Source organism: Chamaea fasciata, unplaced genomic scaffold (genome assembly GCF_029207755.1).
Source record: "Chamaea fasciata isolate MVZ Bird 193981 ecotype frontalis unplaced genomic scaffold, bChaFas1.0.hap1 SCAF_7, whole genome shotgun sequence".
In the NCBI taxonomy this organism is placed as follows: Eukaryota; Metazoa; Chordata; class Aves; order Passeriformes; family Sylviidae; genus Chamaea; species Chamaea fasciata.
In genome coordinates this window covers 34983897-35009717 of record NW_027094092.1, presented here as the reverse complement: position 1 = coordinate 35009717, position 25821 = coordinate 34983897, and the positions used below count along the sequence as shown (strand labels likewise).

The window sequence follows — 25821 nt, the reverse complement described above, 5'->3', positions numbered from 1 at the left end:
CGCTCGCTTTCAGTCTAAGTCGCTAGCCTGATACTGTATTCTGTTACACGGTATTGAAGAGGGGGAGGAGGGGATGTTGCTGGTAGTTGCTTTGGTTATTTGTTTATTTTGGCAGTTTAATTATTTTCTTTGTTTTTCAAGTGTTCCCTGGCTTGTTTTGCTCCAGTGGAGCGAGAGGTGAGTTTAGCAATCCCATTACTGGATCAGAGCATCTTGGACTAGTTCTTGGGAAGAGGACTTTAAACGCCTCTCTCCAGGGCAACATCTGTCTGTCGGTAGCTAGAAGAACGCAACGCTAAGTCTGCACGGAGAAGAACACTTCAGGTCCTTCCTCCTTTCTGAGGGAAGGCAGACGGCACGGACTCAGGCCCTGCGAGTGCAAACACCGCCTGCAAGCGGCCCTTTTACTGCCGGGCGGGGGTTGCCGGGCCGCGGGAGAGGCCCCGAGCGGACGCCGCGGTTCGCAGCGCTGCCGGTGCCCGCGGCCCGGCGGGGCGGCTCTCCCGCGGGCCAAGAGCGCCCCCAGCCCGCGGGAGGCGCAGCGCCGCCGCCGCGCCGGGCCCCGCGGACACGCGTGTGCGGGCACAGCCGCTCCCTTGCGCCGGGAAAGCGCCCGGGAGCTGGCGGCGCCGGTCCCTGTCGTCCCGGAGATCCGCCAGTGCGGATGCAGCTTTCCGCATCGCAGGGCGTGGGCAGCTGCACCGGTGCCCCGCGACACCCACGGGGCCATCCCCGGATAGGTTTGCACCGGGCGCTCAACACGCCGGCGGGTCTGTCACAAGTCACAGCCGGCATGTGCTGTGCGTGTGCGAGCGCTCGTCTCCCTGCACCAGTGTCGGTTTCTCCGATGCGAGAGAGACAGGCGCTCGGTACCGCTACCCCCTGCGCGGAGGTGTCCCAAGCACAGCGCCACGGAAAACTCAGCTTGCTGTACGTTAAAAAATTGATTATTTTGAGGTCAAAAATGGCAGGAGCAAAGGGGTCAAGTCACCGGCCGGGTGGGACACCAGCCGTGGCCCTTCCCCTCCGCCACATCAGGACAGCAAAAGGAGAACAAGTCGGTCCACGGAGGGCCCCATCCCGGGTCCTGCCCACACACCAGCTCGTCTGCCCCCATCCGCAGGGATAAGCACACTGAGCACATCGAGTTTCTCAGTCGTTTGAATTTCCGCCCCTGCTCCGAGATTTTGGCAAGTAAATGTCCACGTATAAAGAACGCAGTCGTGGAATTTGGGGAGTGGGAAGACAAAGGGAGAGTGCCTGGAGCTCTCTCATGGACATGAACGCTGTCCGTGATCCCTTTTAAGGGCGCATTTTCTCCACTGGAGCACTCAGAGCAAAATGCAGCTCCGAACGGCACTCTGTTAGGTCTCTTTCCTCGATCTCCCCGAATTTTTGGCATTTAGTCGCTTTCGTGGAAATTTAGGGATATTAGCACCCTTTACACAACCCTGAAAGGTGCGATAAGCCTGTAGCTTTTTCTCAAATGACAAGCTCAGAATTTTTAGAAGTAATTCATTACAGAATCCGCCTATACTCGCCATGCTAAAATCGTCTTTCATATAGCAGAGACGGATAAATGACCAAATTTCCTCCCGACATGAGTGGTGGGGAGGAATTTTGCCTAGCCCCCGTAATATTTCCGTGCTGTGACCAGAAAGGCAGAGCACGTTCGGGGATCTGCGGGAATGGCGCTCTCTCCCATTCTGGTAGCAGCGGGCAAAAATCGCGCGTGAAGTTACTTGATTTCTGAGTGTAGAAGAGGAGTAAAATCCGCACTCACCCGGTGCCGTCGGAGGACTCCTATCCCCAAGTGCCATCGTGCGCCTTTTTTGCAGGTAGAGGCAGTTTCTCCTGGCATCTTAAAAAAGGCAAACACAACATTGCACCCGTGTGACTTTCTCTGACATTGGTGGCAAACAAGCAAACAAAGAGCACGTTAACAAAACAAGCTAAAATATCTACAGATTAACCACAAGAACTGCTAAACCGCCGAAGAAACTTCAAACTTACCGATTGAAACGAAAGAGCCCGAGGGGGAGGGGGAAGGCCGGGGGAGGAAACACTTTGAGGAAGAGACCGAAAAGAAAAAAAAAAAAAAAGAAGAGAGAGAGCGAAAATCCTGACATTAGGCACACGCAGTTTTGGTGTAACTGGTGCTTTGAAACAGTGCTTCGGTTGCACGGGCAATCTGCTTATCGGGGGGCACGGGAAAACTGTACGTTTAGACAGAAGTCTGTCATCTCTATTCATTCCTATCACATGGATCTGCCTGTGGGGATAAGAGGTAGGGAAGATTTTCTTGAAGTGCACCTACCCTTCTGGCGGGAAGGATTGCTGGGCAGGTTTCTTCTGGAGGGTCCCATCTCTTTGGAGTAGCTGAAGTGGAGTTGAGGGCAGGTTCTCCGGTGAGGTAGGAATGTGCAGGAACTCCGCCCTCTGGGCACAGTCACACAAACCCTGCACAACAGATACAGCCAGCCCTAAAACCTCTATTGATCTTCACCTTCACCTCTTCCTAACCCGGTTGCCCACCAGTTTTTGACCCGTTTACTCAAGCACCTTCACCACGGGGCAGAAAGGGGCGGGGGGGGGGGAGGTATTAGAAACAAGAACTCTTGCACAAAAAAGCAGAGAAGTTACTACAGACACTCGTGCAATGGATAGACACCTCTGCAGTCTGTGCTTGTCTATATGTATGTATACATATCTTTGCCAGTCGCTGAATTTGTAGCCGTGTAAGATGTATGCCCACATACTTTCTTGAGCGGGTGTATTATTTGCGGTCACACAATTAAGTGGAATAGCGGTGATTATCTACAGGCAGACTTATTTGTTTGTTTATCTCCCATCCTAAGGGAAAATACAACAATTAAAGAATAAAGTCGCTAATAAAAGGAGTCTTACTCAGTGTTCTTTCTTAGGCAAAGCTCTAATGTGGTTCAGTCAAAACGTAACCGGAGTTCAGTGGGAGTTTTGCTTGACTGAATACTGAATACATGGTGATTGAGACCTCATATTAACACAAGTGGTGAGGGGGTGTGTACCTGAATCATAATTTCTGACATAAATCTTAATAATCATCAGAAGAAGTTATAAAGAGAAAAATGACGCCCCGGTTAAACTATTTTTTTTCAAGAATCAGATTTAAAAAATGTCGCTCCCCAAACAGTAGTTTTTGTGCCATTTAAGTCAAATTACGGTTTTTTTCACTTTCTTTTAAACCCTTTCGTAAGAATACATTCCACATAATGGATGATATTTTACTGTAACAAAAGAAAGATATCTAAAATATGACAAAAATTGGTTGGCCAAATATCGCGTTGAGAATCCGAGTTACTGTTTATTATGCTTCAAACATGTTTGCGAAGGCAGTCTTAAAGTCGTAATTGGATGTTTCTTGATGAGCAGATTTCTTCTCCTACGATATACGCGAGCAAAGTTAATCACCTCAAACATCAACTAAGAATATAACAATAGCTCCTTAATTCCATAAAGACCGCCCGTCCCCCATAAACACTCTAAATTAGGAAACGCTAAAGAAACGACGCTAAGACATCGCATCATTCTAGAAATGTGCACGTTCAAAAAATCCTAAAAGCTTAGCTTGAGGATTTGACATATAAACCACCGCGAAAACAAGTATCAGATAACAGAAGCACTGAATGCTAAACCACCTCCCCTAAAAAGAAAAAATCAAACCACAAAATACCCATCACCACCAAAAAAACACCACCACCACCACCCCCCCCACCCCAAACAATAAAGCAACAACAAAAAGAAAAACAAACAAATCATCGCCTCGAATTCAGTGCCGAACGAGCCTGTGCGAAGATCAGCCTCAGCGAACAAAAGGGTCTCGTTGGCTGAGGAGCGGGCAGAGGTAAAGACATATTTGGGGCCTTAGCAGTCCTGATATGATCCATGACAAGTTTAGCGATTCATTGGTGCTATTTTATTTTTGTTTTGGGTTAGATTTTTTTCCTTTACAAAAATAGTCTGATTCCTGGTAACATATGTACGGAAACGTGAATAAATTACCAGCTCAGCAACCATCCCTGCGCCTGGTGTAAGAGAAAGAGGGAAACGTCTGTGGCACCTGAACTCCTTAGGCAATAATTTGCAACACAGAACCTAAAGGAGAGCTCTGGGAGCGAGTGCTGCCTTAAACTAAGTCTGGAGAAGCATACATCAAGGCTACCCTTTTCAGGAATTATTATGCATCACGCTTATCTAATTAATGCTTATTAGCCAACCTCAAACTCTGACATGGCGAGATTGTGCTTTCCTCCAACCTGATCTGTCTCTTTCCTCCTTTCAGTACACTGACAGCAGATTTTTTTTCTTTTTATATTGCAAACAAAATAATACTTTACGTAGGTGCTATTGGATTTCCTACGGTATACAACCAGTTGCAAGTGGTAAATAATAAATCATTTTCCATGTCAGCTGCAGCAGATGCTGCTGTTTTAAGTTGTTTAGGCACTAGTAAACAGAATGGGGTCTCTAGGCTTCAAGAATTTTAATCACACCTATTGCATTTTATTATTTCCGATAGTTTTTCTGAGAAATAGTTTTATTTTTCAGTATTTTTGCATCACTTGTTTTAATGACAATAGAGTCAAGAAAATGGGGGAGGGTAGGAACTTCCAAGTGGTGGTATCATCTCTCCATCCCCAAACAAAGCAATCGTTTTCTCATAGTGATGATTAATTTTGAATTGCAGGAGTGAGAGTGAAAGCTAAGAATATCAGAGAGTTCTCTCCTTCTCCCCCACACTGCAAACCTGGGTGTCCCATCTCTCATCCGTAACCTTTCACTTCTCTCTCTTTCCTGTAGATCAGTTTGCATCTGTTTATATATTACTTATTTTCGGAAGCTTCCCTCTTCTTCCCCTTATTCTTTTAGCACGACAAATACACTGTTTGCAAGAATTCAGATTTTCTATTGCTTCTTTATTCAGCCCCCGGCATTTTTTTTTTCTTTTTCTTTCTCTTTTCTGTCTGTCTAAGATAAGCTCTTTAAAGCGTTTACGATAACATCTCCGACCTAGAGATTATTTTTCATTGGGCCTATTGTGAGCAGTCGCCGATTTATTGCGCTGCTGCAGAGCTCAGTTTAGGCTACAAACGTAACAAATGAACAACTTGTCCTCTGCGGACTCACCGCGGGATCCAATTAGTTCCTAAACCTTTTCCACAAGTTTTCTAATTATTTTCAAGAGTTGTGGCCTTTACAGGCTTCCTTAAACTCATCAAGACACCAATTCTTTCAAGGATTAAATGCTTCTTAAAATTACTAGCAGCGTTGCCCCCTCAAAACTAATGGATCGATTCTCCGGGCAACGGAGCTTTCTTAGGGAAGCCTGCGTGAGTTACGGGGCTTCAGCAGGCACGGAGAGAAAAAGAGCTCGTTTTCAAAACTTTACATTTAAGCGCATCCATACAGGTCTGGTTTGTTGATGCTTTTTCTTTGTTTGTTTGTTTGTTTGGTTGTTTCTGGCCCCTAAAAGGTTCAAACATCGGTATGCGAGGCAGGCTGTCACGTGACGCCGGCGGCGCCCTGCCTCCCTGCCATGGACTGACTGCGCCTTCACCTCGCCGCGCTCGGCCCCTGCTCCCCCCGCCCGGCCCGAGGGCCACAGCACACAGTCCGCTGCCAAAAAATACCGCTACTTCCACCATACCTAATGCCGAGGTGTCCGCAGCGTGAAAAGTGTATAAATACATACAGCCTAGATACTTCCGGAAGGGTGCTCCTTTAAGATAAGGGTTAGATTTTATATACATACATATCATACCTTGCTAAATTTGGTCAAACCATCGTATGATAGCTAATATGTGTATGTATATACGCACACATACACATCCTTTGCTAATATATCTCGAGTCATCATAGAGACGAAATCAATTTCTTTCAGGAGAATAAGTCTTTGAATGCATTTCAGAGATTGCAGGAAGAACAAGTACCTATACAATAATGCACCTTGGCTTTTTCCCCAATGTGTGCTTATATACTTAAATTGTATATGTACGTATGTATATATGCACACGTATGCAACGTTAAGCATTTTCAGCGTAAGTCAGATCTTAGTAAAACACCCTACCTCCTACTAACAATTTTAAAGCAGACTTTATAAGAGTTCTGCCCAAAAATGGACATCAAAATAGTGGCCATGGTGTTTGATTAAATACCCTGATCCTTTACATTTGAAAATGCTGCAGTTAAAGACAGCATGGGAGGGGGCGGGGGGAGAAAGAAAGGAGCATATGAAAAATGGTGGACTGTGCAATAAGCAGCTCCCTGATCTCACTGTAACTTCAAAGCCTCAGCCACATTAGGGTTAATAAAAGAGACAAAAAAACTATCAAGTATATATGAATTTAGCCTATTTTTTTATTTCTGTGTGTTCATAGTAAACATTTTTGTAAGTGACAAACACGGGCATATGACCACAGTATCACAATCAAGAAATTTTAAGACGACATTAACAATCACTCAAATTTATGCGGCTTTTGCGCAACACAGGTTACATATTTGCAAGGTTTACCTATAAGTACAATAGGTATTAACATTTCACTACATTTAGAAAAAAAATAAAGGTGACCTGTTAGTGACCACATACATCAAAATATACACAACACAAACTGAAGGCAATCATTAATTTTGTCCCCTTCTGATTCATTTGAACGGGCAGTGCTGCAAACTGAAATAATGTTGCTTTTTTTTTTTTTTTAAATTACTTCGTACACTGAGTGCATTTTCTAAAACCCAATCTTTGGTCTAAAAGTAAACAAACAAACAAATGAGGAAAAAAAAAAAAAAGCAATTCGGTAAAGAAAAGAATAAAACAATAAATGGCCAAAAGTAGATATTGGGCATTTTTCAGTAATAATTCTGCTTAAATACAAATTATGTTTTAAGGTTTTTTAATAGTTTTCATAAATTTAGTGGTTTGGTTTTTTTTTTTTTCTTTCAAGGTCTGCACCCACCGACATATCCATGATAACTTATAATACTGCAAACATGGAGAATCGGGCGGCTTTTAGTGATAGACTTATCGTATTTGAGTAAAAAATTGCAAAAGCAGTCACTATTTAGATACACATTCTACTATAATTTTGTCTTCCAAACTTCAGAGTCTACAATGCAATCTCCCCACATTGCACCTTGCTGACACTCCTCACCTTGTTGTAATAATAAACAACCCTAAAGACTGAACAAACGTACAGAAAATGGGGGACTTAATAAAAAATACCTGGACTTTTTTGTTTTGCTTTTTTTTCCTTTTAATTATCATTTACAATGCAAACGTGTGTAAAATGTTCACTTACAGTCTGATCCCATGGATGTTAATGTATTAAAGGGTTTGAAGAAGACCCCTGATTTTGATGTGTGAAATAATCAGAAAGTCCTCCGGAAAGTCCCGTTGTAAAACTTGGCAAAGAAGGTCTTAAGGACTCACAGGGGAGAGTGGAGGGCGCCTGTGGCGACGTGGAGGAGGAGGCTGCCCTGGCCGTCATTGAAGTGCTGCTTTGAGAAGTCATTGAAGGGTGAGGAACATGGGGGAAAAAGTAACTCGTCTGTCCTGCTAGGAGATTTACAGAGCAGGGGTTTAGGGAATAGGTGCCGGAGCAGGGAACTGACAAGCCACACGGCACTGAGGCGGCCAGAGCTGCTGCTGTGAGGTGATGAGTGGCATAAGGTATCTCTCCATTGACTAGTCTATCAACACTTAACCCATTAGACGTGGAAAAGGAGTGGTTGTTTCCCAAGGAGTTTTGAGTCAACACTGAGCTGTAGGGCATGGGGTGGCTGGGGTAGGCGGACGTGGTCCCATTGTAACTCAAAGTGCTGCTGGCCCGGGGGTGGTGCAGGGAGAGGAAGGGGGACATAGGCCAGTACAAGGATCCTGCCCTATCCATGAATGTCAGTCCGGTGGAGGTGAGCCGGGCGCCCCGCTTAAAGGCCAGCTTGGCCCGAGAGGTGGTGGAGCGCCGGCGGAGCTTGCCAGTGGTGCCCCCGATGAAGACGTCGTCGCTGGAGGGGTCCAGCATCCAGTAGTTCCCTTTGCCCGGGTCGTCGTAGTGGCGGGGCACCTTGACGAAGCACTTATTAAGCGAGAGGTTGTGCCGAATGGAGTTCTGCCAGCCCTGCTTGTTCTCCCGGTAGTAGGGGAAGTTCTTCATGATGAACTCGTAGATGCCATTGAGCGTGAGGCGCTTCTCGGGGCTCTGCCGGATGGCCATCATGATGAGCGCATTGTAGCTGAACGGCGGCTTCTCGTACTTGCCGTTCTTCTTCTCCCCCTCCTTCCCGCTCTCCCCGTCCTTGGCCCCCTCCGCTGCCCCCTTCTTCTCCTCGGCCGCTTTCTCCTTCTCCTCCAGCTCCGCTGCCGCCGCCGCCGCCGCGCCTGCTTCGCCTTTGCCCGCCAGCATGTCCGCCTTGGCCACCTCCAGTGCGCCGGAGGCGGTGGCGGTGGGGGGCGGCAGGAGGTGCTGCCCCTTCTCCTCGTCCTCCTCCTCGGCTGCGGCCGCTCGCTGGGGCTGCTGCGGCGGCGGGTGGTGGTGGTGGTGGTGGTGATGGTGGTGGTGATGGGGGTGGTGGCTGTTGTGGTGGCTGTGGCTGCTGTGGTTGTTGTCGCTCTGGACGGCTTCGGGCACCAGGCTGTTTATGCTAAAGGAGGATTTCGGCAGCATTTTCACTTCCTTCCTATCTCCCATGTCCAACATCACACACTAGTCTGAGGGGGAAAGTTGCGGCGGCCGAGGGAGCTGCGCGCGGGGCGGCGGCGGAGGTGGCGGCCGAAGAGGTGGCGGTGGCCGAGGCGGCGGCGGCACCACCGGCGGTGGCGGCGGCAGCGGCAGCGCAGTTGGACCGCAGTCTCGAGCGCTGGCAAGTCATGTAGCACGGACAGGAATCGCCGGGGAGGGAAAAAATAATAGTAATAATAATCACCGAGCAGAGAAAAATCAAACCGAGTCGGAGCGAAGGGAAAAAAAAAAAAAAAAAAAAAAAAGGTAAAAAAGGAAAAAACCCTCTGAAACCTAAAAAAAAAAAAAAAAGGCAAAAAAAAAAAGAGGCAACAACACACAAACACAGACACACAAAAAAAAAAAAAAAAAAGCTACTTCATGGTGCCCGGTTCCCCCGGCACGGCAGCGCAGGGGGAGGCAGGAGGGAGCAGCAGCCGCCGCGGGCCGGCGCGGAGCGAGGCAGACGGGCGATACAGCCCGCCCCGGCCGCAATTAATTTCAGAGCTGCCGGCACGCACCGGGGCTGTAAAACATTTTTTGGTTTAACCTTTCCCACCGGCCGCCCAATCAGGGCCGGCGGCGTGCCCGCGCGTCTGCCCGCCCGCCGGCCAATGGCGGCGCGCCGCCCCGCCCCGCCCCGCCCCGCGCGCCCCGCCCCCGCCGCCGCCGCGGCTCCCGCGGCGCAGGGATACCGGCGCAGAGGCGCATCACCGCGCCGTGCGCGCGCCCCCCGCCCCGTGCCCCCCCCGGCCGCCGCCGCCAGCACAAATCCCCCCGCCCCGAACAAATCGTGCCCGTCCCGCGGCGGCGGGCCCGGCCCGGCCGCCCGCTCCCCTAGTTCCTCCGGCGGACTCGAGTTGCCACGAGCCGCTTAGCCCCTTCCTCTGGCGGCGAAGGAGGCGGGGTGGGAGGCCGGGTGGGTGAAGCGGCTGCGGCACATCGGTGGCGGCGGCGGTACTACTTTGCGGATCCCGCCGAAGTCGCTCGGCGAGTTTATTTTCCCAGGCCCGGTTATTTCTGTTTGTTATTTTATCGAGGGAGAAAACAAAACAATCGTCCGGAGGGGGCGCGGGCGGCGGGATGTGCCCGGGCCGCGGCAGCGGCTGAGGGCTGGACGCCGCTGCCCGCGGCCTGCCGGGGGAAGACGGGGTCCGCTCCGGTCCGCTCGGGCCGTGCCCGCCGCTCTCCGGACTGTGAGTTGGGAAGCTCGGCAACGAGCGGCCCACCTCCTCCCCTGCTCTCGCCCCGTGTCACCGGCGGCCGGAGCCGGGCTTCGCTCTTCCCTGCCCGCTGCCGCCCTCTCAGCCCCGCGCCGCTCCCGCTCGGACGCCGCTTCCCTTGCGCGGCCGCCCGAGCCCCGCGGGGGACGTTGGGCTCCGTCCGCTTCCTTGGCGCTGCCGGGCTCACCGAGCCGGTCGAGCGCAGGCCGCCCGCCAGGCGTACAAAATAAATGTTGATATTGGTAGCCCATGAAATCGACACTGCTGTTTCCTGCCGGCCCGGCCCGTCGGCCTGGCCGCGGGGTCTGAGCTCCGCGGGGTTTAGTTTTCCTGGCAGAAGGGGTAGGACGGGCGGCAGCGGGCCGGATGCTCCAGGGGCAGGGAAGGGGTCTGGCACCGCCGCTTTCCCCAAGTAGACGTGGTGATACAGGCTCTGGCTCACAGCTGCGCTTTGCCGGGACCAAAGAGTTGAGTATTAATCGTCCACGGCTTATCGTTTTTTATTGTTAGCACGGGAACAAAAAAAATCAAGCGGAAAACAAAGTGAAATACATCGCGCAGGTTTCTTACTTGGAATGGAGAAGGAGACGTAATGGACAGAGAGCGTGCTGATCGCATTCAGACCAAAGCTGTGGCAAACGTCTAGCACCGCGTTAAGCTGCTTCGCGTTTGTGCTGGAGGAAGAGATGCTCCGTAGAAACAATACGTGCAGCTCAACCCCAGATAAAACCATTTATCCCAAGGAAATTCAGGTTAGAGCACAATGCTGTGAATGTAGTTCTGTGCAGACGTGCGTTTTATATATGTGTTCGTGTGTGTACGAGGGAGGGAGGAAAAGCGGGTGTGAGAAAGAGAGAGTAAATAACGGGGATGAGTAAAATGGACCGGTAATAAACAATTGCAATTGGAGATGGCATGAACTCTGTGCATTGGATTAACCTCGAATGACCTTAGCACAATTGCATTTATTTAACCAATTTCATAACAGGTTGCTGCTGACACACACACACACACAAGTTAATGATCAACAGCCACTCTTTTTTCTTTTGTTTGTTTTTTGGTTTTGGATTTTTTTTTTTTTTTAGAAAATCAGGTTATTGGGGGGGTTTTTAATCATGACAATTTATAATTATTTCGTTTCTCAACACTGAAGTCAATGTATGGGATTTCTTGAAGAAGACTGCAGTGAGGAGGATATTATATGACTCTACCATGGCAAGGGGTAAGAGGAAAGGTAAGCTTCCTGCATATTATTATGATTATGATGATCATTAACTAATATGTGTCATTATGTTGCACTAGGATCCCATTAGGGTGGCTGGGCCCAGTGCGTTTTCCTACTCGGTCTAGCATGTAATGATTCGGTGTAACCAGATTCTTGAGAAAGGACAGGTTACGTAAACATTTACTGATGTGGAGTAACTATACTATTTGTACTCTGATATGCAGGAAGGAAAGTGTTGATTAACACAGAAGAAAAAAAAAGCGAAATTAGCTGATTGCATGCTCATAAGTGCAAGCTGTCATTGAACTGCTTTTAAAATAGACACAGCTGGGTGTTTGTGTTGAAAAATTTCTTGTGTTTTTGCTAATACTGAAATAAGCATGATTTTGTATACCAAACATTTTCAGATCATTAAAATTTGTAATCTGTGCTGGTTTTAAACACAAAGAAAAGAAACAGATTCATTTCGATGTAAAATTTGCTGATATTATATTAACTCAATCAGGTCTGTACAAATGGTGTATTGTGCCTTATCAAATCTCTTTGATCCATTTAATACACAAAGTGCCAAACGTGTGTATTGTTTGTTAACATTGAACGTTTTATTCAAATCCCAGCTCTGCAGCGAACTGGAGGAGTTCTTGTTTAATGTAACACTGACATTGCCTCTTGAAATTTTAATGCCTTGAGGTGTTTCTTAGGTCAAAGCTGAGTTTACTTTGTGTTGTGATCAGGGATGAAAATGTAGCAGGGAAGAAAAGAGAAGTTTTATCTTTTTTGCATTTCTGAGTGAAAGGCTAACACTGCAAGAAGCACATTTTTAAAACATTTGATAATCTAGATTTAACATTTGGTCATTTGTCACGGGTGTGGAATAAAACTCTGTGCACAAACTTAGGATTTATATATATTTTTAATGCCACGGATATACAGTTCTACCAAAAAAGGAAATGTTTTGTCCAATATGTATTACATATCTTTCTAAGTCCATGAAGATTAATTCATTGTTTACAGGAGAGAAAAGGATATGTAAGAGAAGCCACGTCAATTATAATTTCTGCTGGACTTTAACTTTCGAGGCTTTTTTTTTTTTTTTTTTTTTTTTTTCCCCCCTTCGGCAGAAAATGCACCGTTTATAAAACTAGAGATATTTACTTTGGAAATGCGGGAGTCTTGCTTTAATGCCAGTTCCTTCCTGAGCTCTGCCCCGTACACGACTCCACTTCAGTGGTACCTTTGTGCATCGGGGCACTGCATGAGCGACAGGTTTGACTGCTCAGCTCTGGCTAAACCCGAATTCTCTTAAGAAAGTCCCTCATGGCAGCATTTTCTAACAGGGAAGGTTTTGTGGAGTGTTTGGAACAGAAGCTTGCGCGCGGAATGGAGGCGCACAGCCCCCAGCCCTGTGAAATACGGGTGGGTGTGCAGAGGGGAGCCGGCTCTCTGCCGTGTGAATGATGCTTCATCTATCTGCACACTCATCGACGCTGCGGATCCACCGAACCGAGCGGCAGGGATGGGCTGAGAATATCCAGCTCCGGGTCAGGATGGGGCTGAATAGCTGAGCTGAAAAGTCCTGGCTGAACTGCCATTCAACAGCGATATCGGTGCAGCTCTTGGGTATAACTTGTAGGGATAGTGTTTCAACCACATATATTGCTGCCCCCACCCTCCTCCATCTTTTTTTTTTTTTAATTTTTTTTGTTTGTTTGTTTTTTTGTTTTTGTTTTTAAATTGAAGGCCAAAGGAAGACCCTCTCCAATATACACTTAATACGTGTAGTGTACTTCCCTTGCACCACCCCCCGCCCCAGCTTTAGCCTTCAATCCCCCTTCACACGGGTATAGTGGCTCTGTACTCTCGGGCTCTTTCAAGGCGGTTAAGCTGCTAAAATGTACTGACAGCTTAAGAAATGAATGAGGTTTTTTTTTTCAGCCATGAAGAAAGGGTATTTAATAACCACGCTTCGATGGCATCATGCTTCCATGAAACGAGTCTGGACACTTTGGTTTAACAATCAGTAATATCACATTCGGTACAGTAAATGCCTCCGTGTATGCTTATATAATTCTATTCCCCCTTGACTATAAGCTTGCCTTATTTATTCCAGGTTACCTGGGCAATTAAGGTAAGGACAGCTCAGCAGATACTGATACCCTGCTGCTAAGGCATGGCGAATGGGGACGGAGCAGTGCGCTAACAAAGAGAAAAAGGTAGTCAAACATTTTGAAGAGGGGTGAATGGGACTGAAGGTGGATGGATGAATGGAGGCAAAGAGGGAGAGGAAGAAGCATTCAATGGTCCAGACTTTTCTCAGCATTTAAAGACTTAACTTTAGGTGTCCGCCTCTAGCCAGCTTCCAGTTAATCCTCGACAGCTTCTAGTGATTAGAAGTTAGTCTGTTTAGCATGCTATATCCTTCTTCCATGGGTTTTAGTTACAAGTTATACGATTAGGATTGCGAGAACAGTAGTGAACTAAACTTCCCAGTAAGAGGTCTTCACACCAGGGAAGTGTTACTTTGCTGCAGCAGCCCTGCCTCGTCAGTCATTAGGAAGCTGCAGGTTGTCAGAGGCTTCTCTTGCGCGCACACAAGCGCAGACACACGCACACACACACAAAACCACAGCACTAAAACTAAATTAAGAAGCCGATGATTAAGACAAGCGTCGACGAGGCCTGTCATTTCAGCATCCTTCCATCATAACATTGTGGCACCGAGAAATTTGCTTGAAAACCCTGGAAAAAAGATGTCTATGGGAGAGCCTCGTGTTTGAGGCTGTTAATATCAAATATAGACTGGGAACTGCCTCGGATGCAAGATAGTATTCCACAGAGGAAAGAAGCACTGCAGAGACCTTGGTGCTATCCGCGCACTCCCGAAACTCTGGTAAGTATCTCTCCTTTCTATTGCAGCAGGTATGCACAGTGTAACTGGAACTGGACCGGGTTTGAAATCCGCAGCTCTGTTCCCTTCGGGGAACTCCCCCTAAAGATAAATCTGTAATGAAAGGTCCCTACTGGATGACTAATGGTTATTGGCACTCGGTGCCCCTTTAAGGAGAACAGCACATATTGTGCCGAAGACCTTGCAAGGACACTTTAAATACAAACCTTTTAAGTTTCCCTCCCATGCATACACATCCCTGTTGTTTTCAGGCTGGCTGTGTTGTGTCTCTCCCCCCTCCCCCCCTTATTTAAGCTCTCTAGTCTTCCCTCCCCCCACCCCATTCAGAACTAATTGCTCAGTTACTTAAATGTTTCAAAAAGAGCTGAATTTCTCCATCCGATGATCTTTTGAGAAGCTGCACTGTACCATAAGGAACCACCAGCGGGGCACTGTATACCTTAGAGGAGCCTGCGCAACTAGGGGAGAGGTAGCGTTAAAACAATGACATTAATAAACTAAGTGCACTGAGTTTATTCTCCTCCTGTTGAACTTTAGGGAGTTTCTTGGGCGGGCAGAATTTGAACGGAGAACGTCGAAATGGGAAACAATGGCTGTAGGGGCCAGAAAGCTTTGCTGATGTCGTAAGCGTAAAACAAGACAGAATAGTGACAGAAAGAGATCCGAGTAAACATTGGAGTATACATTTCCCACGGCGACTACGCTGAGTGGAGAGGTCTGAATTAAATCACCTTAATTAAAAGCTGAAGATTTTATTTATTCTTGTGGCTGTCGAATGCCATCCGCAGAAAGCCTATCTAGGCAGTGTAGAGAATCCACTAGATTTATTGTGTTCAGCTGCCACTGCCAGAATTTTTCAGAACAGAATATTTTTATACTCACTGCCAACTTGAAGACCTGCGGGGTTTTACATCCTGAGTATCGCTATTATTTTATATGCCAGTGTGCAGAAAAGAGCCGTTAAGCAATAGGTGTACCTGTGTAAGGAAACATCTCCTTAATTCAGAAATCAAAGAAAAAAAAATCCTTTAAAAATTATCCACAGAGTTATGCAAACGATGCTAATACAATGCAAGCGAGAAATGAACAAGTTAACCTTGTTCAGTTCTCGAGGTTTAAAAACATAATTTTATATTCTGTTTGGTTTAGTGTTAAAACATTCTAGGCCGGTGCTTTTGTCGGCGTTGTGATATTGAAGCAAAGAATATTAAATAAAATGCCGGGGGGGGGGGGGGGCGGGAAGAAAGACCTGGTGAGAAAAAAAAGAAAAAACAAAACAAACCCCAAGTAGCGCTTGAAGACCTCTAGCTGCTCTTTGACTCTTAAGGAACTGTCGCTGGAATATTTTTATGGTGTTGTTCTAAAGCTCTTTAGTCTCCTATAAACGTAATTTTTGGCAAATGACACGTGGATCTGGTTTTGCAGTTTTTCGGTGACTCGAGAGAAAAGATGCCCTTTCCCCCCGTCCACCCGCCCCCCCCTTCCCGGCTTCCACCCCTTCTCCGGCAGAATACGGCGTCGGTGTTTCTCCCAGAGCTGTTTCCACTCCTTCGCTCCGCCGACGGCATCCGGGCGCGCGGGGGCGCCGGTGCCCGGGGGTGCCATCCGCCCGTCCTACCTGGCCGTGCCGCGCCCGCCGCTGCTCCGTCCCGCCGCGGCCCTGTCCCCGCACCGCGCCAACGCCGAACCCCTCGGCTCGGCGGGGTCTCGGACTCGGCCGGGTCAGCTGCGGATCCGTATTTTAAGGCCTACAAAAGCGCATCATCCTCCCCTATCCTCCTATCTTCCCCCGTCCCGGGGTCCCCTTGTAACCACAGCAAAATGCCCGCTGTAGAAAGAAAGCCACAATCGACTGTACGCCCCTCTAGGAGAAGGCGTTCGGCAGCCTCGGAGTGAGGATGGTGTTGGCTTTCCCCGTGTCGGGGCTCAGGCGTGCGGAGGTGCCGGAGCGAGGTGCCGGGTCTCGCTCGCGGCCGGACCCGCGCTTGGCGGGTGTCGGGATGATGGGGCTGGCGCTAGCGCCAATGAGGCTGCTCGGGAAGCGGACCCTGCTCGCTCCTTGGTATCCTGGCACAAGCAGGGCTCGCAGGATCTGCCTCTTTGTGTAGCTTGTTCTGAACACTTTTTATATCGGGCAGGGTGGTCTCCATGTTTTCTTTCTTTCATTCTTCCTTTCTTTAGAGGAGGGAGGGGGGAATGATGGCAATGGGCCTGTTGGATGATTATAACCGCTACCACTTAGAAATAAGTTTCTTGGGGAAGGGCTGATACCGTACCCTTGATATCAGTGGGTGTGTCCATGTATTATTTTAATATGGTATGCCTTTTATATTGAGCTTGTTTTCCTCCTCCCTCTCTCCCCGGCCTCCCCCTCCCCCCCGCTTTGTTTCTGGAATTTGTTTCGCTTTTAAAGCACCAGCACAAACAAACAAACACACAAAAATGACTGGCAACAAGTTAAATCCCATTTGTGTCCCTCCCACCAAGCACGGACCATGCCTCGCTAAAGACTGGGGCTCGTATTTTTGCCTCGATAATAATTTGACCAAGGAAATGAAGTGGCCGCAGACAGACTCTCCCGGCATTGACAATGGGGAGAGGAAAAACATAGAAAGATTTCTCCCGGGATACATCCCCTTGGTGCTATCTCCTCTCCGTTTTTCAGATGGGATACTCGCATAGACGCTCATACACACTGAGGTTATATTTCTAGGAGTTTTTAGAAAACAGTGTTTATTATAATCGAGGTATAAACGCCACCAAGTAATGAAATCATGCCGTAGCTACGGAAACTCCAACAAATAAGTAATTTCCATTTGTCTTCTAGCATAATACTGCAGAGGATGACATTACACTTTATTTTCGTGTTCATTTCAAAAAACCAATGAAAGGGCGAAGAAAAGTCTCTCAAGTCATTGTAAACGTTGGAATTCATTAAACGATACTAGTAGATACTTTTTAACATTTTTTTTTCTGCCTTCCTTGGCGACTTCAAGCTAATTTCTGTGGCTGTACTACAGAGGGAATCCGCAAAAGAAACAAGCGCGGTTCTCACTGAAGGTCGGTATCGTGTCCCCCTAAAGCTTCACTGAAAGTATCTCACAGTTGAGCCACCCGCGCATTCCTGCGCCTTCCCTTAGTTTTGCCTTACACAATAATGGAGAAAACATTCGTGTTGAACTGTACTTTAAAAATATCTTTTTATGCAACCGCACAGTTTGCAAATGATAGTTCAGCTTTATCTGTTGTGGTGGGCCCGTGTTTTGTCATATGAAGTTAACTTGTGAAAGCCTTTGTATCATTTTTTGATTTATGTTTGTCGACAACGCAGATCATACCTCTCTCCGTTGATGGTTGATGCAATTGCTAAATTAGAGGCATGCTTTGGCTTTGGAAAACAAAACTCCAGCCCTCTGAGAGCTCATTCTCCGAGAAACAACTCGAGGAGCAGTAAAATAACTCACCGAAGTATTTTGTATGTGTTTACGGTGTCTCCATGTATTTCTGTATCATTCTGCATCTCCATTGTCTTAGCCAAGTCACTTCTGGGCTTCTCACCCTATAATCGCCTACCTAAAAGAACATACGGACAGTATATAGTGGTTCTAAATTCTTGGAGGGATGTAATTGGCGTGTATTTTCCCCGTGTCTTTATTCTTCCGTGGTAAATACTGGCAACTGAACTGCTTGTCTCCATGTCTTTCAATGGCTGAGCCCCAAGAAACTCCTCAAATCATTGCAATAAAGTCATCAGTACTTCCTATGCACACGGGAGGTTTTTTCCTCACTGCTTGTTCTGCTTCTCATTTCCAAGGACAGCGTGTTGAGCCAACGGTCTGGTTTAGGCACTTCTCTGGACTTTCAGATTTTCAATCTAAAGCTTTCAGTATGTTGGGACTGAAATAATGATTTTCCACATTTCAAAAGGGACGAGGCTCTATTTATAAATGTTAGAGAAGGTTTCGTTACTTCAGGATCAACAAAACAGGAATAGAACTGCAATTTTCAAGAAAATAGGATTTCAAAATATAGAAATAAAAAAATAGTGGATGATGTATAATTCAATCAAATTACAGAAAATTGCTTTAAAATTCAGAACAGTAGCGATCCATTATGTCTCTGTTTTATTAGTGACAAGTACAATTACTCTAAAATAAAGAACAGTGGTGAATATATAATTGGCTGTAATCATGTTAGTGTTTGAATAAAAATGACGGGGACATTTAACACTTTGACAACAAAATGTTCAGAAACAACTTATTTATTCAAACAGTTTTTATTTGCATCCACGTGAAGGAGAAACACACTTTTGCTTATAATAAATCCAGGGGTTTTCGTTTTCAATAAAAATATAACTAAAAATATATTAATTATTTTATTATCCGAAGCTTAATAAAGTCTCTTGAGGATGACTGTACTATAATTGATTACTCAGTACCCAAAGGACGCCATCTACAGGAAGAGGTCTCTAGGCTTAACACCATTCTAATCAATGTTGATTAAAAAAAAAATCTGAGTTAATATTCCTCTATAAATCCGGCTCCGATTTTACCCACAACACTGATCACAATATTTTCTTTGTAATTGTTTCTTGTGATTCAATTCGTTATAATTTGACACGATCTAGGAATCTGTTGTAGGAAGCCTTTTCTCTGAGATACGGCATTTAAAATAATTCATTGAACTCCCCGAAGCAGCAGTTTTTCTCCTTCTAAAGCGACTTTTTTTTTCTTTTTTTTTTTTTTTCTTTTTCTTTCTTCCCCCCCCCCCCCCCCGCCCCCCCCCGGACTGACTTGATCGTCTCTGAAAACTCAGAACAGCTCATAAGATCTCTCCCTTCCACCAATCGTGTAGAAAATGCTTGCAGAACAGTCCTGAAAACAAAATAACTTAATTGAAGGCAGTTCGTGCAACAATTGTGTCATGGAATACCTAACATTTCTTTAACTGTAACGAACTTATTTAATTTTGGATAGTTCAATAAATGTCAGCTATGCCAAGCGTACTCTCATCCGTTCTTACAATACATCCTTTGCTCCACATCTTGGTACTTAAAGTTTCCATTTAGCCGTAGCCCAGCAAGGGCTCGGAAGCCTATCGAAGTAAGAAGAGTGCCCATTACTACTTTGACCATACAAACACAGATCCATGGGAATGGCTTATGTCCTCCGTGACGCGGCTCCAACAGCCCAGTACAAACTACAGACTACAGAAAATACGAAGAGAGCTAGAAGAAACTTTCGGGACTCCTCTGCCAATTTTTTTTTTTTAATTATTCTTTTCGGGTTTAACCCCGAACGAATTTTTCTTTTTAGCATTACTTATTTTCATTTTTTATTTACTCGTCCACCCCGACATGTCTCCAAATTTCTTCTCCTGGTGTGTGTGTGCATGCTCACAGCGGGGTGGACCCCACACCGATCCGAGCGCGTCCCTCCTGCCGTGAGGAGAGGGCAGCTCTCTCCGACCGCGCTTTCACTGCCGGCTCCCAAGGGTCTCTCCTGCCCAGGCGGGTTTCGCCAACACTTGTAAAATAAAGTAGCTCTGGTTTCTTTCTACTTCAGGCCAGTGATGTGAATGGGCTTTGAAAAATTCGGGAGGATGGTAGTGGGGTGGTGTATAAACTATACAGTGAAGAGTCAAAAGGCAGAGGTGCGTTGGCACAAAGGCTGAGGAAAATGACCCACGGTGCAACCTCGATTTTACGAGTTATTTTGTAAACCGGGGACAAAAGCCTGGAAACTATTGTTATTCGTACTTCCACTGGAGTCAGGCTCAAAGTTTATACCGAAGGTTCCCTTCTATCTTTTCACTTCTGGGCATTGACCGTGAACGTTCCAAATCTAGAGACTGTGTCGTATAGCTGTTTTCAGACTTGAGGAAAGCTCAGGAGAGGAGGTTTCCTTCCCTGGGGCAAGCCGCTCCCGCAGGCGCCGCCGGGGCTCGGTGGGTCCCTCCCCCGCCGGGAGCCGAGGCGGGGGCGCCCCTCTGAACCGGGAGGTCTGTCATTTCTCGGGTGCTTCGTACCAAATCGCAGATGTCAGCCTTTCCCTACGTGTTCGGGTTGCTAATGCGGGCACTTCACACAACAGAAATGCTCAGCTTGGGAGCTTTTCCCAGGGCCAGCCGCCGACTTCGTGCTTCGCATCTGCCTCTGGCGGTACCGGAGCTCCATGCAGGGGATCCCAGTGTGCGCAGTAGCCTGTACCGATGGGACCGTCTTCCTGCGGGAGCCAAGAACCCGCAGTGCTTCGACCCCTGCAAACCGGCCGAAGCACAAACTCCGTACATCTCTACGGGAACACGCTACCGAGGTTCCCGGCTCGAACCTCCTGCGTGTCTTCCGCAGAGACCCTTTTATCCTTGAAATTCACACCACAAAGCCCCTCACCTGGCAGGCCACCGTATCGCCAACTGAAGCAGGCACGGCTGGGGCCGCAGAAAGCCTAGTCGCCCTTGAGACTCCGAGATGCTCCCACGGGACTCGGTCGCCGCGGGGAAGGGGAGGGCCATGTGCGGTTCCGCCCGGGCAGGCCGGTGCGGAGCGGGGCCCAGTGGTGCCCGCCGGCCGTGCCCGAGCCGGAGCGGCGGCGGGGCGGGAGCGCCAACCGAACGGCGCCGGCGACATCTAGTGGCCACGGGCCGCCAGCGCCCGCCGCGCCGCTCCGCGCCGGGGGACAGACGGGCAGACAGTGCCGGCCTCTGCGGCCCTGCCCGGCCTGCCCGAGGGCGGGGGACGCGACCCGCATCCGCGGCCCGTCCGCACCAGCCGCGCCGTCAAGCTACAGCCACCACTGTGCTCCCCCTCAAACGCCCTAAAGTTTACGGTGCGGTGTTGGTATCAGTACAAAACGGGTCAGTTTTACATTTACGTACACGGGGGCACCGAGAAAAGAATTAAAAGCACTTTCTTCTCCCTTTCTCGCCACCAAAGGACCTCCATGAAAAAAAAAAAAAGGCAAAAAAAAAAGAAAAAAAAAAAGAAAAAAAAAAAAAGCAGACGGGCAGGAGTGGCAGTTCCTGCCACCTTCACCCTGAGGGATGTTCCCGCTCGTGGTACTGTCCCTGTGCGCGCTGCTGGGGCACCTTCTCACACCTGTGAAGAAGAAGAGAGGAGAAAAAAACCAAAGCAATATTGCGGAGACACCGCTGGCGAAAGGAGCCCTCACTATTTAAATCCTAGTGTCAGCTCTCATTAACAGCTCAAGTCATCTTTTCCCCGGGGCAGACCTTGTCTGGTCTATCGACTTAATGGAAAACAAAACACATGTTTGTATTCTATTATTGCAGTCTCGTTCCTTGCCTTACGGAGAGCAGGGACAGGCTTCACCCGCTTCGTGACAGGTTTCGCGAAGAGATAAAGCTTTCCACTCGTTCCTCCCTCCTGGCCTCCCAGGAAGAGATAAGGATTCCGATGTCCGTCTCCTGCCCTTCCTCATGAATAAGGACTGCAATGGCAGCCACAAGAAAAGGTTTTCGCTGAAGTCGCGGTGGCTATAAAGAGCTCAACAAAAATAGTTATTGCTATGTTCAGTAAAACTTAGCAAAGCACAATAGCCTCTGCGGGAAACTTTGGTGGTTGGTTGTCATCAGGTGAAGTTTTCAGCTCGGACCCAGCTGCCAGGACCACAGCATCTCCCAGGGAGGCCGGCTGTGAGGAGACCTGCACGCTAGGCAAGAACAAGCGACAGACTGAAAGAGTTTTGAGACAACCCAAAACAAATAAACAAGCTCTCCCAATTCTTCCACTGGAACGATGGCTTTGATAAGGAAGCAGAGAAAGTTTTGAAGAGCTGCAGACATTTTTGCAAATGTATTTTAACTGGTCTAAGTAGTTGAAGTAAATTGGGTGGTTGTTGGCTTATTTAGTTGGCCGTTTCTTCTTCTTTTTTTTTTTTTTTTTTTTTTTTTTTTTTTTTTTTTTTTCTCCTTCTTTTTTAAATTTTTTTTTCTCCCTAAGACAATGCTACGGGGAGGGTGAGAGTAAGAGCTTGATAGAAGACAGGAATACATTTCTCACCCAGAGAAAGCAGGAGAGGTCTGTAGAAGTGATGACCTGACTTGAATAAGGGAGAGGATTCTGGGGCAAGGGAGAGAAATTATTAATTTCACCCCATCCTCAGTGTTTTCGTTGAGGTACCGGTCTGTGCGCAGTGCCAAGCACAGGGTACTTGAACCTGTCAAGAGTAACTGATCAAAATTAGCTGTCCTAATGTTCATCTATTCGCTCTAAGACATTTCAAAGCCATCTACAGCTGATCTCCCCCCTACCCCCAGCCCCGCTTCGGGACGCGCAGGAAGGGTTCGAATGTGAAATTGCCCAGAGGCAGCAGGGGTCCTGGGGCGCTCCTTGGGCGGCTGCGGGGCGCCAGCGGAGGGAGCGGGTTTCTGGGCCTGGGTCCCTCTTCCGACTGGGGTGCTCCTGGCAGCTCGGCATAGAGAATAGGGCCCCTAACTTTCGCGCTTTTGAAGCGTCATTTGCTCTGAAGTGCTTGGCTGTAAATAAACGCTGTAGCAGTGACAACACAGCCGTCCTGCAGTCAGAGCGGAGTCTGCCTCTGCACCTTTCCTCTGCAACACACGCCGTCAGCGTTTTAATTCCAGCTCCAAAGGGAACCTGCAATTATAAGCCCCCCATGTCCCCTCCCGCTCACATTCTCTTGTCTGAAACATTCACTGAGGAAGGTTATTTGGATTGAGAGTAAAATCAAACAGGGAGGGAAAAAAAAACCCACAAAAAACCCCCAACATAAACCCAACAACCCAGCAAACCCTTCCATTTGCTATTTACAAACCTCATTGTCATGCTTCACTCAAGCTGTCTGCCTAGCTTAGGGAAATAAATGTGACTGAACCAGAGACAAAGCCGATGCAGCTGTATTTGAATTTCTCAAACACTGTCAAACGTGCTCTTGTCTCATAATTCTCGGGGTTGTTGTTATTATTATGAACATCATACCTAATGTGAACATACTCGAAAGAGAGCTGCTTGGCAGTGGAGAGATGTGGTTCCGATCGGGAAAACACAGAAATTTCTTTAGCAAAAAAGGAGAAGGGCTCATTTTCCCTCCTGCTTGGAAGCCTAGGGAGATAAATTAAGGAAAATTTGAGACCTATAATTTCCCTCCTTTTTTCCTCTTCTCTCGCTCTCTCTCCCTCTTTTTTTTTTTTTTTTTTTTTTTTTTTTTTTTTTTTTTTTTTTTTTTTTTTTTTTTTTCTTCTTCTTTTTTTTTTTTTTTTGTTCCTTGTGTTTTCCCGATCCCCGCAGGAGCGGCTAGGTTTGACTATCCAATTTCCCAGGTGAAAACCCAATTCGACAGTCCCGCACTGCAGCCGTCGTGGGAAGGAAAACGAGAGCACCGTTCCCTGAAGAAGGAAAGGTGTCCGCTGGCGGGCACCTCCGAGCCTTCATGTCAGTTTCCCTTCCCGGGGGTTCTTAGGAGCCTGCCAGGGCTATCACGAAGCGGGTCCTTGCTCTCGACTCCTTTGGAGACGAAGGAGGCTAAAACACTCCGAGGCTGCCAAAGGAGGTGTCTAAGGGATACCTGGGAGCATTCCCATATTCCTCGCTCTAGATGCCCTGTTTCCGACGGCAATGAGCAAACCCTGCCGGCCCCTTTCCCAGGCCCCGCCGCCCTAGCAGGCCGTGCCGAGCGGGGAGCGCTGCGGAGCTGTCGGGAAGCCTGCCAGCCCCGGCAGAGGCCCGGTGGCCTCGGTGAACAGCCCCGGCCCCGGCCCGGCCCCGCCGCCGCCTGAGGTGATCGATGCCCCTCGACGTGTCGGGAGCGAAGGCGGAGCCGGGCCAAGCCAGGACGGGGCCCCGGCTCCCCGGCGGCAGCCCCGGCCCAGCCCTCGGGTCCCCCACCTCCGCCCGCGCCCCTTGGCGTGTCCTGCAAAACCCACCGCCCTCCCGGGGGCCGCCACCATGTCAAGCGGCGGCTGACCCTCGGGCTTTGGGGAAAAATGGGGTCCTACAAGCCGGGGGGACAGACCTCGCGACCACAGGTGTAGGCTCCGTCCTCGCCATCCACTTGGGCAGCATCTCCCCAGCCCCTTTTTTTTTTTTTTTTTTTTTTTTTTTTAAACCAGCTTCTTCGTTGCCGCACTCCTCAGACGGCCCTTCCAAGCTGTCTGGCGGAGAAGAAGTCTCGTGTCACCTCTTCCCGGCAGGACCACCATCTCCGAGCAGTGCCGCCCTCTCTCCCTCTCTCCCCAGCTCCTTCGCTCCGTGCCCTCCGCAGTTTTCGTTGCACGGTGTCCTTCAGTGAGTGGAAGCAGAGAAATGAAAAGTACTGTGATCAATTATTGGTTTTAGACCATATTTATGGACGTGTAGAAGTAATAACAGTTATTTACTTTGTTGAAACGTTTATTTTGCACTTGTATATTTCCTTACAATCAGAGAACCGACGTGGGAAAAATAAGCACAAATAAACTAATGCACGAAAAGTACGGTATTAGCTAAAGGTGATCCTTCTCCTGTCTAATTTTCCCGGGTGCGTTTCTTCCTCCTGACATTAGTTCAAACCAACGAAAGGGCTAAATAGATTAAACTCTAGCCCTCAAGTCAAGCAAGAAGCAAAATAATAATTTACTTGTCTGCCCCCCTTCATAAAAGAATACTTTTTTTCCCTTTTCTTCAAATCGTGGATGAAGGACAATCAAAAACCAAAGCAGTCAGGAGGGCAGGAGCCCGTTTGTATAGCCCTTTTGAGAGTATGGCCCGGGTACCCTTGCTCTCCCCTTGGAGTCCTGCGGACTCCCTTGTTCTTGCTCCCTGCCCGAATTGCCGGAGACCGCCTTCTCCCCTGGGCGCAGGGTTGCGGGCTGCTTTAACATCTCCTGACCAGGCTTTGTCCATTTTGAAGCTTGATAGATTCTCTAATTTGTTAGCAGCACTTCGACTGCCCCCAGCGCAAGGAAGGGAATGATGCCAGAGGCAGGGAAATAGACACCACTCTGGGATTTCAGAGTCTTAGTAACAGCGCTTTCACATGCACGTGTTTCATACATTGCTTACATTAGGATGACCTCAGCGAGGGGGACAGGGAAGGGCTGGGGAGGGAAGAATTTTAAAAAAAAAAGATGCTGTTCTATGGTGTATGTCAAGGATTTCAAGTAGAATAGTGCTTTATTCCAATGTAACACTTCCCTGTTGAGGGCTCCTTGAATTGCTTTGATTCTCTTATACCAGCTATTTTTTTTTATCACCAGCGACTGTATGACAGTGGCCACAGACTGGGTGACACGCATAGCCACTGGCAAACAAAAAGTGATTCAGGTTTCCCGCAAACTTTCTACAGTGGGTTTTGTGACAGCTCAGTTTGTCCCTCTCACACAGAGCAGCCGCTGCCTCTTTCCCCATCTCCCGTCCACGGCGCCTGCTGGTCTGCTCGGGATGGCGAGCGGGACTGGGAGCTCTCTGACCGGCAACACACGCTTATGAAACCATCCCGTTTTCCACTCATTCCCACCCTTCCTATTTGCTCTACAGTTAAAACTGACACTTTTTATGGACCATGGCACCTTGCTGCGGGATCTGCCAGGGCAAGAGCAAGAAATTCTGCAGAGGGCAGGACAGCTCATCAATACTTACAGGTGTCAATTTAGAAATGTGGTTTTTGTATCAGCCTCGGTGACATATGCAGTCTCCAGTCTGCTGGCTCCTTTTGGGGACAGCAACATCCTGCCCTTTTTCCTAGGTAACATGCT

At 48.0% G+C, this 25821-nt stretch overlaps 2 protein-coding genes across 2 annotated transcripts; one reads left to right on the top strand and one right to left on the bottom strand.

Moving 5' to 3' along the window:
* Positions 1–6264: 6264 nt before the first annotated feature.
* On the bottom strand, positions 6265–8987 carry FOXG1 (forkhead box G1). The gene has a single exon (XM_066186897.1). It carries the CDS (start codon positions 8730–8732, stop codon positions 7353–7355), a length of 1380 nt encoding a protein of 459 aa, XP_066042994.1. The 5' UTR covers positions 8733–8987; the 3' UTR covers positions 6265–7352.
* A 3369-nt stretch (positions 8988–12356) lies between these two features.
* On the top strand, positions 12357–24557 carry LOC136292528 (uncharacterized). The gene is made up of 3 exons (XM_066188359.1): positions 12357–14091; positions 17106–17169; positions 23378–24557. The coding sequence occupies exons 1-3, from the start codon at positions 14017–14019 to the stop codon at positions 23863–23865; spliced, it is 627 nt and encodes a 208-aa protein (XP_066044456.1). The 5' UTR covers positions 12357–14016; the 3' UTR covers positions 23866–24557.
* Positions 24558–25821: the final 1264 nt, after the last annotated feature.

What these genes read in the sequence shown, in the direction of transcription:
- FOXG1 (XM_066186897.1), bottom strand. Translation starts at nt 8,732, where the DNA reads ATGTTGGACATGGGAGATAGGAAGGAAGTGAAAATGCTGCCGAAATCC.
- LOC136292528 (XM_066188359.1), top strand. Translation starts at nt 14,017, where the DNA reads ATGCAAGATAGTATTCCACAGAGGAAAGAAGCACTGCAGAGACCTTGG. An exon ending in CGCGCACTCCCGAAACTCTG is followed by an intron (nt 14,092 to 17,105) that starts GTAAGTATCTCT and finishes GGCGACTTCAAG; the next exon opens with CTAATTTCTGTGGCTGTACT. An exon ending in AAGCGCGGTTCTCACTGAAG is followed by an intron (nt 17,170 to 23,377) that starts GTCGGTATCGTG and finishes CGATCCCCGCAG; the next exon opens with GAGCGGCTAGGTTTGACTAT.